This window comes from Cavia porcellus, unplaced genomic scaffold (assembly GCF_034190915.1).
Source record: "Cavia porcellus strain 051 isolate PalLab524CR breed Dunkin Hartley unplaced genomic scaffold, mCavPor4.1 scaffold_23, whole genome shotgun sequence".
Lineage (NCBI taxonomy): Eukaryota > Metazoa > Chordata > Mammalia > Rodentia > Caviidae > Cavia > Cavia porcellus.
Window position 1 is genome coordinate 26133070 of NW_026947506.1, and position 12938 is coordinate 26146007.

The window sequence follows — 12938 nt, forward strand, 5'->3', positions numbered from 1 at the left end:
AGTGGGAGGGTTGGCTCTGAAACCTGACTGAAAGACCCACCACAGACACTGACACATGGCTGGTTTTCGGAGACAAGGGACACCCTGGCTTCACTCAGGTTCTGGTGGATTTAGATATGATTTCTTACATAGGACTCAGAAAAAAAAATAAATTAAAAACTGTGGGTGTTTCCCTCCACTGAGATGGGCCTGCCCTCCCGCAGATTTCTTTTCTTCTCATATAGTATAACCCTGTATCAGGTATCCAGGGAAGAAGTGGCTCCTGCCTATTCCCATATCCGGGAAGACATTCCACACACACTTTCTGTTCATTAAATAAAAGATAAAACCCAAGTTTTATTATATATTCTGAGTTTAAGCTTCTCATGAAAATGCTTTCAGGTGGAAATAGTATTTCATGTGGAGAATCCCAGGGACATTGAGCTGTCCTCTTATGTTTTGGGGATACTGGCCACCCCAAATCCTTTAAGTACCAAGGTGGAATGGGTGAATAAGCATGAACCCTCTCACGCCAGTCCGTTCCTTGCTTCCAGTCTGCTTTCTTCATCTGCAAATGGATGGCTTTGAGTTAACCTGGTGTTCTTAGTTCATTTTCACATTTCCCCTTAATCTGGTGGTCTGTCATTTCATTTTTCTTATGTCTTCAGACTTGGGACAGAGGAGACAGCTCACATTTTGTAGATAAAGGCTCAGGAAACAGAATTTTCTATCTGATGTTTACATAAAGTTCTTAATTGGTGTTGCTACTATCGCAGATTTGAAAATCTCTTGCAGCAAAATAGAATCCTTTAACGTAACACTTTATTGTTCAAGAACTATGAATTCTAACATGTATGAGAAAGCAAATACATTTAATATGAAGATGCTAAAGGAAGACCTAAGCATGGTTGCATGCAGCAGACTAAGACCCATAAACAGGTTGCAGTCAGAGGGACGAGTGGGTCCCTAATGTCATGGCCTGCTCAGGAGCTGTGACTCAGCCTTCCAGCTGTTCCTGGATCATGAGATTCTTCCATCTGATTTTCCCTAGGATATTGGCTTGGCATATATAAACCACCTGATGGAGAGGGGTGACTACGACATAGCAGCACGGTAATAATGACATTTTCATGATTATTTATTAATGTAAACAGCATTGGCCAAAGATAACAACAACAGCAAACCATTTTTTGTACTTTACAAATGTTTTCTTGGCTTCTTTTCCCTCCCAGCTAACAAGGGTAATTTTCGCCTGTTGGTGATTTTAACCAGACTCAACTATATCATTTCTATAACTACTGACTCACATCCACCAAAGGACAGTCGGTTTTCTCATTATTTAATGAGATGAGTATCAAGAACCATGAAGGCTCTGAGATTGTCCCTGCTTATAAGCTAGCAAGTTAGCCCTCCAGTTTCATAGAGCCACAGGAGTGTTTGGACTTTGGAGTCAGAGCTAAAGCACTGTGTAGCAGGTGTAGTGACCAGAGAACTGCCATGCCACACATGGTGACCAGAATGTCAGCATGCACCCCAGCCCCAGTTCCTGCAGCAGCCACAGGGTCAGGGGACCCTGCCTCTGCATCAGGTTGGGTTACAGGAATGGAACTAGAGCTTAGGGTGCCTTTTCTAATGGGCTCCCCAGAAGCCAGTGTTACCTTCCTTGTACTGGACAGCGAGCAACCTACCCTGTGTTCCGCACACCAGATCCCATTGTGTCCTCTGATGTCTGGGGCTGTTCGCCTGTAAGCTTCCTCTGAAAGTAGTCCGACAGAAAGTGCCATTCTTCACAGTACAGGAAGACTTGTTTCCCAGCAGGAGAGCTGCAGGGACGTGGCAGTGGTCACACCTAAGTTGTGGCAGACTGTGTGTACAGAAAACACAATGGTCCCATGTTTTATGTGAGGATCTCTCATAGAGTCCTTCAATCACATGATCCCTTGTGGCATCCTATAATGTGACCTGCAGGCCTGTCCCAGCCCCTGAGAGCATTTAAGGAGATGTGTTTCATTCAGACACAAATAGTCCTCCACGTTGTATGCTGGTTTAGGGTACTGGTGTCCTAAAATTGGGTTTTGTAGCCTATTTTTAAAGCCACTCAGGAAAAGTCTTGCACTCTGGGGTATGGTTGGTTTTTCAAGCCAAACCAGCAGTGTTCAGTTGGATACACAGGAAGCTCAGAACAGGGAAACTATTGGGAAAAGCCCTAGTTGTAGACTTCTGAAAAAAGCCATTATTACAAGTATTCTGTATAATTTTTATGATTTTTGTGCTCAAGTGTTTGTTCATTAGCACAAAATAGAAATTTTCAGAACCCTGTGAAGAGAGATTTATCCAAACCACTAGAGGACATATTCATTTGTTCTATTTTTTTAATACTTTCTTTTGGAATATTTTTATTGCCAGCAAATGTCAGAAAATTCTTGGGAAAAATACAGCACTCTGGGAATATGAAGTTTATAAATTTAAAGAAATTGGCCAGCTTAAGGTAAGCAGAGTTTAATAACTCTTAATGTTTGCATGTGGTATATTTAGGTGGAAATAAAGACAGTGATGGTTCTTTATTGGGAAATATCTCAGTGGGAAGGAAAAATTAAACTTTTAGAAACTAATTTCAAAATATAAAGCTATGTCTTAGTTACTTTTCTCATTACTGGAACAAAATACCTAACACCCACATTTAAAGAGGGAAGAATTATTTGCTTATAAAGGTTTCCAAAGTTGGCTGGCTTCAAGGCAGTGTAGCATGGCAGAGAGGCATTGCAGTGGAGAAACAGCTCATGGCAGGCAGAAAACAGGCAAAGCAAGCAACAAGTGAGGACTCTGTCTGCCCCTTGTATCTTATCCAGGCTACTCGCCTTTAGGATGGGTGGCACTCACACACTTAATCCTGTCACTGCACCGTAAATCAATCCCAGTGTTATACACTAGATCCAGCTTCCTGTGAAAAGCCTCACTTAGGACCACATGAGGCTTTGGGGGGACCTCTAGACACAAGCCATAACAACCTAGTTCATAATTTATGTTTGTATCTAAAATAATGTTACATTTGTTATATGTTCAGTTTTTACCTCTGCAGTTCTCTCTAGATTTAGATGAAGTTTTCATGTTCTTTTTGGAAAATAACTTCAGAAAAAAGGTGTGATTTCATTCAATAGATTGTAAAACATAAGACTTCTTTCAAACTTATGAAGAATTATTGTATTTTGAAGCAATTTACTAGGAGGTGAAATTTGCACTATTCTAATGATTTTGTTTCAGTTTTTAAAATTTTAAACTTAGCGTACAACATTCGGGTATTTGTGAGTCTTTGAATACTCTTTTAGAATCATGAATTTATTTTGGAAGCAGGGAGTAAACTCAAGGCCTTTGCACTGAGCTCTATCCCCATCCCTTCTTTATTTATGTGTTTATTTGAAAGAGTCTCACAAAGTCACTAAATTGTGCCAGCTGGATTTAAACTTGTAATTCTCCTGCCTCAGCTTCCAAGAATGGTGGGATTACAGGTGTGCATCACCAGGCCTAGTTTCTAGCCTTTTGTTTTGTTGAAAGAGTATCTCACCAAATTCCTAAATAGCCCAGGCTGGCCTCAAATTTGAATGTACTTTATTCAAATCACAGTTACTCTCATTGGATTTGTTGGGCTGCTGCTGGGAAGTTTTTCTCTCATCCTGTGGTTCCTTTTATCGAAGTCTTTGCATGACTTTCCTCTGGGGCTCTGCCCCTTGGGTATGGTCACCTTGGTGGCCTGTCCCCAGTTTCCTTCCCCAGCCTATTAGGAGGTGGTACATAGGGTGCTAGAAGAAAACTGAACAGCATTCTAAGAATGTGATGTGTGTTTTTTCCTAATTTCAAAAGATTGTATGTTAATGATCAATACTTACTTAAGGAAAGATGAATACATGCGAACTATACCTTTTGATCATGTAAGAAGTTGTGTTTTGCAATATCTTATACTTTTGAAAATTCTGATTTGTGACTAGAAAGTAGTTTATCTGAATGTTTTCAGAATAACTTTATAAAGTACTGTGTTACATTATTTTTTTTTTTCTGTCGTTTGAGACAGAATCTCAATGTGTACATCAGGCTGGCCTTGTACTCACTAGTAGCCCAAGCTGGCCTCAAACTCACAACAACCCTCCTGCCTCAGTGCCCTGAGTGCTGGGATTACAGGCAGGCACCACCATGCCTAGCTGCCTTAAATTTTTAAAGTAATCGTACACTTTTATGTTTTCTGCATAACTGGAACACAGTTTTGTTTGCTACTTCTTTTTGTTGTTGTTGGACAAGGTCTCATTAAGTTATCCAGGGTGGCCTCGAACCTGCCTCAGCCTCCCAAGTAACTGGGATTGTCTGCCGTTTTACCAGTTTCTAAAGGATTCCATGTTCATTTTCCTTTTCTTTTTCCTTCTCCAGGCTATTAGTCCATATTTGCCACGAAGGGATCCAGTTCTGAAACCTCTCATCTATGAAATGATCTTACACGAATTTTTGGAAAGTGATTATGAGGTATGGTGCCCCAACATGGTCATATTTGTTTATTCTTGATGGGAAATGTCAAATCTAGAACTTGTATCTTTTATGATCCTGTTATAATCTTTTCAAATGCACCAGCTCTTAAAGAAATTATTTTACATTTTGCATCATCAGGGTTATCTTGTTGATTAGAGAACTTTTGACTGAGTTTCAAAGAAATAAGCAGCATGGCTTAAACCTCAGCTTATAGGTGTTTTCTCCTGAACGTTGTAGGATTTGTGCCTGGTCCATAGTATTAAGAAAGTTGTAAGTAATTTTTTATTGTTATAAGCTCTTACAGGCAATTCATGTTTTATGTTTCCCTGTTCTCAACTTAGCATGTGATTTTGAATTAAATTGTCACATAATCAAACAGCAGTGTTCTTTAATAACTTCTAAGTCACATACAGATGAAATTTTTTGGCTACTGACAGAACACTAATGATCAGATTATGGGAAGAAAAAGGAAAAAAAAACCCACAATACTGTACCTCTTTAGACTGCTGACTTCTCTGTTCTTTTCTTCCCCAAATGACATCATCAATATGCTTTCTGTAGCTAAAAATGTTCTGTGACTTGTTTGCATAGAAGTTCTCATCATACTCATACAGCTTTGCCTATTAATTTACCACGTAGTAGAACTGTTTTAAATAGTTAGGTTTTCTTTCTTAATGATAATGACAAATGTGTAAGCATGATAAAGGTGGCACAGTCTCTATGATTGATTGCCTGATTGATTGATGGATTGATTTGGTGTTTTGAGATAAGGTCTCACTTTACAGTTCAAGCTGGTCTTAAACTCATTCTGCTGCCTCGGCTGGCCTGGAACTCCTGCCTCAGCCTCTGAAGTGCTGGGGTTCTAGACACTGGCCGCCATGCCCAGCTTCAGTGGCATTTTATCCCATGAATTCTTCTGAAGCTTTCCCTCTATGATGGGACAGAGGTGTTCTGTACATTTGAGATTCTGTCAAAGCCAGGCTTTGCTGGCCCTGCTCTCTAGTTAATCCTAATGGCCACAGGGTTGATTTCCTCACTGTTCCTCACATAGCACATTTGTTCAGGGTACGTGAAGCCTAAGGTGGACCAGAATAAACATTTGTGCCCACTAATACTGGGGTCATTGTGCCTTTATCGCACAGAATGACCACACAGCTTTGTCTTTGTGTTACAAGTTGACAGTACTGTGAGGCTGTTGGCTGGACAGGAGAGAAGGAAAGTGGAGACCAGCTCTCTGTCCTTTGACACTATTATTCCTGTCTCGGGGCTGCTGACAGATCGGGGTGGCAGTCTTCACAGCATGTTTATTCTTACACATTGCACAGTGTCTTTTTTTTTTTTAGTTCATTGTTCCATTTTTTAAAATTGTCAGTTTATTTTTTTTTACCCAGCTCAGCATCAGTGACATACAAAAGGACATAAAGTGTCATAAATATTTATAGGAAGTGACAGAAAACAATTACCAAGGATGCACAGTGTCTTAAAAAGAAAGAGAGAGACTTGACCCCAGGTTTCAGTTTTGTTCCATGAATGTTTTGAAGCTCTGGTCAAATCCCCTCCCCAAATCTCTGAAGTCAAACTGCAGTGCCAGGAATGTGTAGCCTGGTTGTAGTGCAGACATAAAACGTATGATCTGTTGTCCACATGTCTTCTGCTGTCCCGCTAGGGGTTACTGGGGTTGAAATTGTGTGAAATTTTTATAGAAGAACTATGTTCCTGATTCTTTCAGTGATTTTCTTTCCACTAAATCCTGGTGCTTTACAGAAACAGCTCCTACCAGATTTTTCACTTCTAAATAGCATTTAAATAAATTTATTAAAGCATTGGTGAAGTTACTTATATTCCCCAAGCTGGGGAATTGGTGAAGTTCCAGTAATAGGACATTTTTACTGCTCATAAGTATCTTTGAGTATGTCCAAGATCCCCCCGTCCCACCCCAGAAATACGCACGCAAGTGCTCAAGGATCAGTAAGGAAATCCTTCTACTGTACTTTGTGTTATAAAACGTGAGAGCTACAGGTCGGAGTCAGGAAGGCAGATCCTGTACAGGCTACTGGCCTAGAATTGCTGCAGGTGAGAAGCAGGATCGAATCAGGGGATCTGGAGGTTTGATTTTTTTTTTTTTCCCCTGAATTGCAAAATTCAAGATCCGAAGATAGCCAGGTTCAGAGGTAGGTGATGAGACTTGCCAAAGTCCTAAACCCAAGCGAACCAGGGTTAGAAGCCAGAGCCGCAGGAGGACAAGGACAAAGGTAGTAATGCATAAAAGGTATGATGATGGCAGGTGATTGCACTGTGGGAGCAGCTCCTCACCAACAAGGATTGCTGTGTACAGTTGTGCTGGCTGTGCACTGCACAGCTGCATGTTCAGAGTTAACATGCCTAGAAGGTGGAGAGGAAAGTATCTTAGCTAATATCTGAAAAAGATGTCAAAATTGTCCACCAGTTATTGTAGTTAGTCCAGAATGAGTATGGTACAAACCCACGCACTTTATGGAAGGGGTAGTGTGCTTTTTCTTACTTTCATCATTTGTGAAATAAGGTGGTAGTTTGTATACAATGGTGCACACCTGTGATCTCAGAACTCTGGGAAATTGGACAGGAAGACCACAGTTTGAGCCCAGCTTGGGGAATTTAGCAATTTAACAAGACCCTATCTCAAAATCTAAAAGGATGGGGAAAGGGTATTTGGGAATGTAGTTCAGTTGAAATGCCCTCGGTTCAACCTACTGCACAAAAAGAAGAGGGGAAAGTAGGCACTGCCACTTCCCCAGATCAGTAAATGAGATTGTCCATGTCTGCCTTTGCTACTCGGTAATTCACAGTCAGAAAATCGATTCAATGTTTATTGACCAGAGTTTTTATTATTTTTGACCAGTGTTTTTATTATTTTTCTCAGTCTTCTACGTGAGCTCTGTTAAACAGTGTTTAAAGTATTTGGATTGTTATTGCATTAGAAAAACCAGTTTTCCTCCATTCTCATCCCCCAACACTGGGCATAGGAAACTTCTGTGGCCTCAGCAGATGTAGGGTGTCTGCCCCCCAGCAAGCAGCCATCAGCACTGAAGCAGGCAGCACTGGGCATTCTGACCTGTAACCCAGTGCAGTTCTGACCCTGAACCTGAACAGAGCATCTGAGCCCACAGGTTAAGAGCTCAGGTTCCAAGATCGTACTCTCACCCAGCCCCTGCCCTCCCCTTTGCCAGTGGGAAACCCCAAGTTGCAAGTCCCTGTACTTCTGGCCAACTAGCTAAACATCAAGGTTTTCACAGCCCTCAGGCAGACACCATCTTACTGTAAAGGGTAGTACCAGCCCGGTGATACAGATCAAGAAACACACAGGGCGAGGTGTATGGGAAGGATACCGAGCTCCCAGGCCTTCTCTGGAGTGCCTTCACTACTCCAGGCAGGTCTTCCTCTTGGCTGACCATTTGGAAGTTCTCTGGGGTTTTTGTGGTGATTTCATCACATAGGCTAAAAAAAAGGGAGGATGGAAACCCAGTGAGCCCTGTCTGTTTAGACTTTCTTCAGCATTTCTTCTTAGGGTATGGACAGGATCCTCTGGGAGTGAAGACAGTCTTACAGTCCATGATTTAAGTTTTAGTCTAATAATGTATTAGTAGGTTAATGACTAATAAGGCATTAGTCAGCTTTCTCATCACTGGGACACAGCCCCCAGTACTCACAACCTAAAGGAGGAGAGATTTGGTTCAGGATTTCAGAGGATTCATTCCATGGTCGATTGGCCCTGCTGCAGGAAGGTCACGGCAGAATGGTGTGGTGAAGCAAAGTTGTTCAGTTCACAGTGATCACGAAGCAGAGCAGGGAACAGTACCAAAGAGGAAGGCCCGGGACCAGCTCCAGACCCCAAGGCCATGCGTCTGTGATCTATCTAGTCAGACCCGGTAGTACCCGCTACTCCCAAACCAGTCTAGTTGACAGTTAAGCTTAGATGTCATATATGGCTTTCCTTGAGGAGGGGTTACAACACAAGAATCACTGACAAAACCCATGTATATATGTCATCGTCGCACACCTGGTTAAAGAGTGTTCTTCATTTTCTGCTCTTCCCTTTGCCTAGGGTTTTGCCACATTGATCCGTGAATGGCCTGGAGATCTGTACAACAATTCAGTAATAGTTCAAGCAGTTCGAGATCACCTGAAGAAAGATAGTCAAAACAAGACTTTACTTAAAACCCTGGCAGAATTGTGAGTATATTTATTTCCTTTTCGCAAATCAATCTGCGTTGAAAAATGTCCCACACTTTAGTTTTTGCAAACACTGAAAGCCTATTTTTACAATGTCCTTTTACTCAGTGCCAATTTAAAAAAATAAATCTTTCATAAGTCTCAGGTGAATAACTAAAAGGTGAGGACACGTGTGAAGCTGTACCAATGTGATGAGTCTCCCACAGCGCAGGAGAGGCAGTGCTTAGGGGACCAAAGGCCCCGCTGCCAGGTGTTGGAACCAGGGACACATGGTCAGCTGGCTCCGAGGTTGGAATGTCGTGGCAGCCTGGTGGAGCAAAGCTGCTTAGTTCTTGACAGCCAGGAGCAGAGCAGGGAGTCAAGTGAGAAATGAAGGTACAGCTGCCGAACCAAGGTCACAACTCCAACCAGAATGACCTCCCAGTGATCAGGCTTAGGGCATTGCTTTGCAAGCCAGTTAATCTCACAAACATCAGACTCCTTATTTATGAGGTCACAGGTAAGGATTCCTGATGGATAATTCTGAGCTTTAAGTGAGGTGTCACAGCAGAGACCCAGGCATGGAGACTGACGCCCAAGTCAGGCCTCAGGAAGTAGGAACTTCACTGATATATTTAATATTTATTAGACACTAAGTGCTAATGTCTGTGTTACAGAGGTAGGACACCCCTCCAGGAGCCTCAGTCTAACAGAACTTGAAGTATCCTGTGGGTCCATCCAAGAAGACAATTCCTGCCTTAGCACCCCACCTTTGCAGACTTCCCCTCCTGTTGTCTTTGTCCCAGACTAGGAAAGGCACACAGAGTGGCCCGAGCTTCAGGGCTGTGTTGGGTTTTCCACAGAGAAGGAAGTCATGTTTGTGCATGCCAGGTTGAATGTGATCCATTCCCTCTTGGAAGCCATGTTCTAGCTATCCCTTGCATCCTGTAGCACTATTAGGGAGGAATAGACAATGTAATTGTGGCTCAGTTGGTTTTCCTGAGCTGGCTTAGGGACTTCACTGGTGTGGAAAATGTTGTTTCATTGGAGAAGTATGTCTTAATTTTGTGCAACTCTCAGATAAACTTTGGGAATATAACGTATTTACAGCTTAAGAATTTTAATTGATTTTTCTATTACTAAGATGAATATTTCCTTCATTCTGGATCACAACTTCAATGTCAGAAACACAGATTTCTGTTAAACTTTTAAGGTTGAGCCCTTAATAAAGAAAAATCTATTATTTGAGTAGTATAAATATAAACAGTGTGAATGTTGGTGCAATGAAAGGCAAGATTCTAAGAAATACTTACCGGTCGTGTATTACTAAATCATTAGCACTGTTTTTCGTGTGTGTGTTTTAGAGCTTGATGAATAGCATGTAAACATTTTTGTGTCACCAGGTACACCTATGACAAAAACTACAGCAACGCTCTAGAGATCTACCTAACGCTGAGACACAAAGATGTTTTCCAGTTGATCCACAAGCATAATCTTTTCAGCTCTATCAAGGACAAGATAGTTTTATTAATGGACTTTGATTCGGAGGTGATGTGCTTCTTATTAGTACTGTTAAACTACATTAATCTTCAAGTGTTCAGTCATTAGATATCTGTCCAGATGCCAGGTTGCTACATGAGCACATCCTTGCCACATGCCAGCCCTGCTCAGTTGATTCTGATCTTCACTAAATGTTAGGCTGCTTCAGTAGCCAGTGTTCTGTGAGAGAAATTATAAATTTGATACGGAATTTTTAAAGGACTCTGTGTGTGCGTGCATAATTTGGTTTTAGTGAAACAGTTCATATAATTTATAGAAACAAAGAAGTGATAAATATGCTTTGGCTCATTTAACCCTTTTAATCTATGCCCCAGAATTAAAATCTTAGGGAGCTTCAGATTAGAACCAGACACTTCTGTTACATTTCTTGGTATGCAGGGGTCCAGCATGTGAGGTTTCCATTCAGGACATGGAATATTATTTTGTTAATCAAATTTGAATAGTAAGTTGTTTGACTAATGAGGGAACCCAGCCTGTTTAGCTCATACTTATAAACTGAAACAAGTGGGGTGTGTGTGTGTGGAATGGAATCTAATTACAAGCACTGGTGATAGAAATAACAGACTCCATATACATGTTGTTCTTATTGAGAAAGTTGAAATTTTAAAGAAGTCAAGAAATAGAACTCTGAAAACTCCAAAAAATTGATGTGATTTTTCAATTATATTGTACCCTGTTTCGGAGTATTGTGTGCAGTATTAGTCTCCACAGTGGTGGAGCCTTAGTTAGGTCAAAGCTGGGTCTGCCTCTTTTCTCAAAGTTGCTTTAGCCCATCTTTGTGTACTGAGTCAAGTCTGTAGGGACGACAGACTGCCAAAGCATTATGCAGTATGAAGGACATGCATTTGGAGAGTCTGCTTTTCTGGCAGAGGACGATTAACAGGATGAGATAATTTATATAAAAATTAATTATATTTTCTCCAGATTCAGTTTCCACTCAACAAACCCTTGGCCCCAGCATAAAGAGAAAAAAGATGAATGAGGGGAAATTATTTGAGAGTTTGCACTAAAGTTAAAGAATCAATTTCCTCATTAGAAGACATCTTAGGAATAGTCTCATATTTCAGAGAACAAGAAAATAAACTTTGGAGCAAAGCGCTGAGTCATAGCAATTTCAAGAGCAGTCCCAGGTATTCGTGTGCTGGGTTGTCTTTCCCCTACCTTTTATCCTAAACTACTTAGGGTTTCGTAACTGTTAGAGTTGCTAAAATAAATCCTAAAAATCCACACACTTTCTATCACTTTGAAACTTAAAGTACCTTACTCTTTTTCTGACTCATCCCCTTTTCTCTGTGTGAGACCAGCCCCTCATGCCTGTGGAACCTCACAGGGAGACAGTCACGGTTAAGGTAGTTAGGAGAAAAGCACATTTTTGTGGTTTTGCTAGTGAACCCCACTCCATAGCAGCTGAGAGTTACAGGAGAACTTGAAGGTATCTGAGACTTGTGTGGGGGAGAGCTGTTACATGTGCTGTTAGGATGTTTGGGGTTTGCTAAGCAATAGCAAGGCACCATCTAGTAGAATGCAAAACACATAGGCCTCACATCGAGACACACTAAAATGCTTTCCTGCACGATAGCATTTTCCATCAGGGCCACTGTAAAGCTGAGTATGCCTGCCGTGCAGGAAGTAAACCCTCTACCTTGACCTGTGGTTGAATATGTAAGACATTGTCTTTAGTGCTCTCCTCTTACACAGCAGAATTCAATGACTGTGGCTTTTTTTTTTTTTCCAGAAAGCTGTTGACATGCTTTTGGACAATGAAGATAAAATTTCAGTGAGTATCTTCTGACACGTGTCTGCGTACATGACCATTTTCTGTTGCTAGTGACTCCATAGCACAGACTTCGTGTGTTATAAAGAAAGAGCTTTATTTTGAGCCACGGCTCTGGTACAAGGCTGAGAGGCCCCATCTCATGCCAGCACTGTAGCTGGCAGAGTCGCAGGGTAGCGTGGCACATCACGTGGTGCCAGGACAGGAAGGGCACGTGGGCACCCTGTGGGAGAGTCAGGTGAGATAGGCAGGAGGGGCTGAGCTCGCTCTCTGTAACCGCCCACTCTCGTGGGACTTAATCCAGCCCAGAGACCAGCCTTAGTCCACTCATAGGGCAGTCGTGGCCCAGCCACCTCTGCTAGGCCCCCTCCTGCCTGCCCACTTCAGTATTGTTACATTTGGGAATCAGGTGTCACTGGGAGTTTCGGAGGGGAGCGAGACATATTCCAACTGTAGCTTGTGCCTCTGGATAAGTAGCTGGAGCCGTGCTAGTTATAAGGGAAAAGGTGTTCACTGGATCATTTTTGCAGCTGCATTTGTATCCTCATAACTTGATGTTTAAATTTTCTTTTTCTGCCAGATTAAAAAGGTAGTGGAAGAATTAGAAGACAGACCAGAGTTACAGCATGTGGTGAGTGTTGGGTTCTTTTGCCCTTTTCAGTAACAGTGGGTGACATGCCTTTCATTATTGGTGAAGTCTTCTTAAGAGTGAAGGCTTTACAGAGGGCAATACACAGGTATGTTTTCACCACAACAGTACTGTGGAAGTATTAATATGTAACATGTGCTGTTTGAATCCAAGGCTAGGGGTTAGTTGCAGAGTGGGCACTTGAACTCCACTTGCAGTTGAACTGGGACTTTAAAAAGTTAATCATTTTTTTGTTACCAAACTGTGCCTCGGCTTGAGCTCCTTCCCTCTGCAGTT

At 41.8% G+C, this 12938-nt stretch overlaps 1 protein-coding gene across 1 annotated transcript in view; it reads left to right on the forward strand.

Moving 5' to 3' along the window:
- Positions 1-12938, forward strand: part of Vps41 (VPS41 subunit of HOPS complex) — a 147228-nt gene that overhangs the window by 117298 nt on the left and 16992 nt on the right. Inside the window, exons 15-21 of the mRNA XM_003469953.5 lie at positions 1031-1092; positions 2386-2467; positions 4396-4488; positions 8573-8700; positions 10083-10227; positions 11975-12016; positions 12594-12644. Of these exons, the coding sequence (XP_003470001.2) occupies positions 1031-1092; positions 2386-2467; positions 4396-4488; positions 8573-8700; positions 10083-10227; positions 11975-12016; positions 12594-12644 (603 nt within the window). The remainder of the gene's footprint in view (positions 1-1030; positions 1093-2385; positions 2468-4395; positions 4489-8572; positions 8701-10082; positions 10228-11974; positions 12017-12593; positions 12645-12938) is intronic.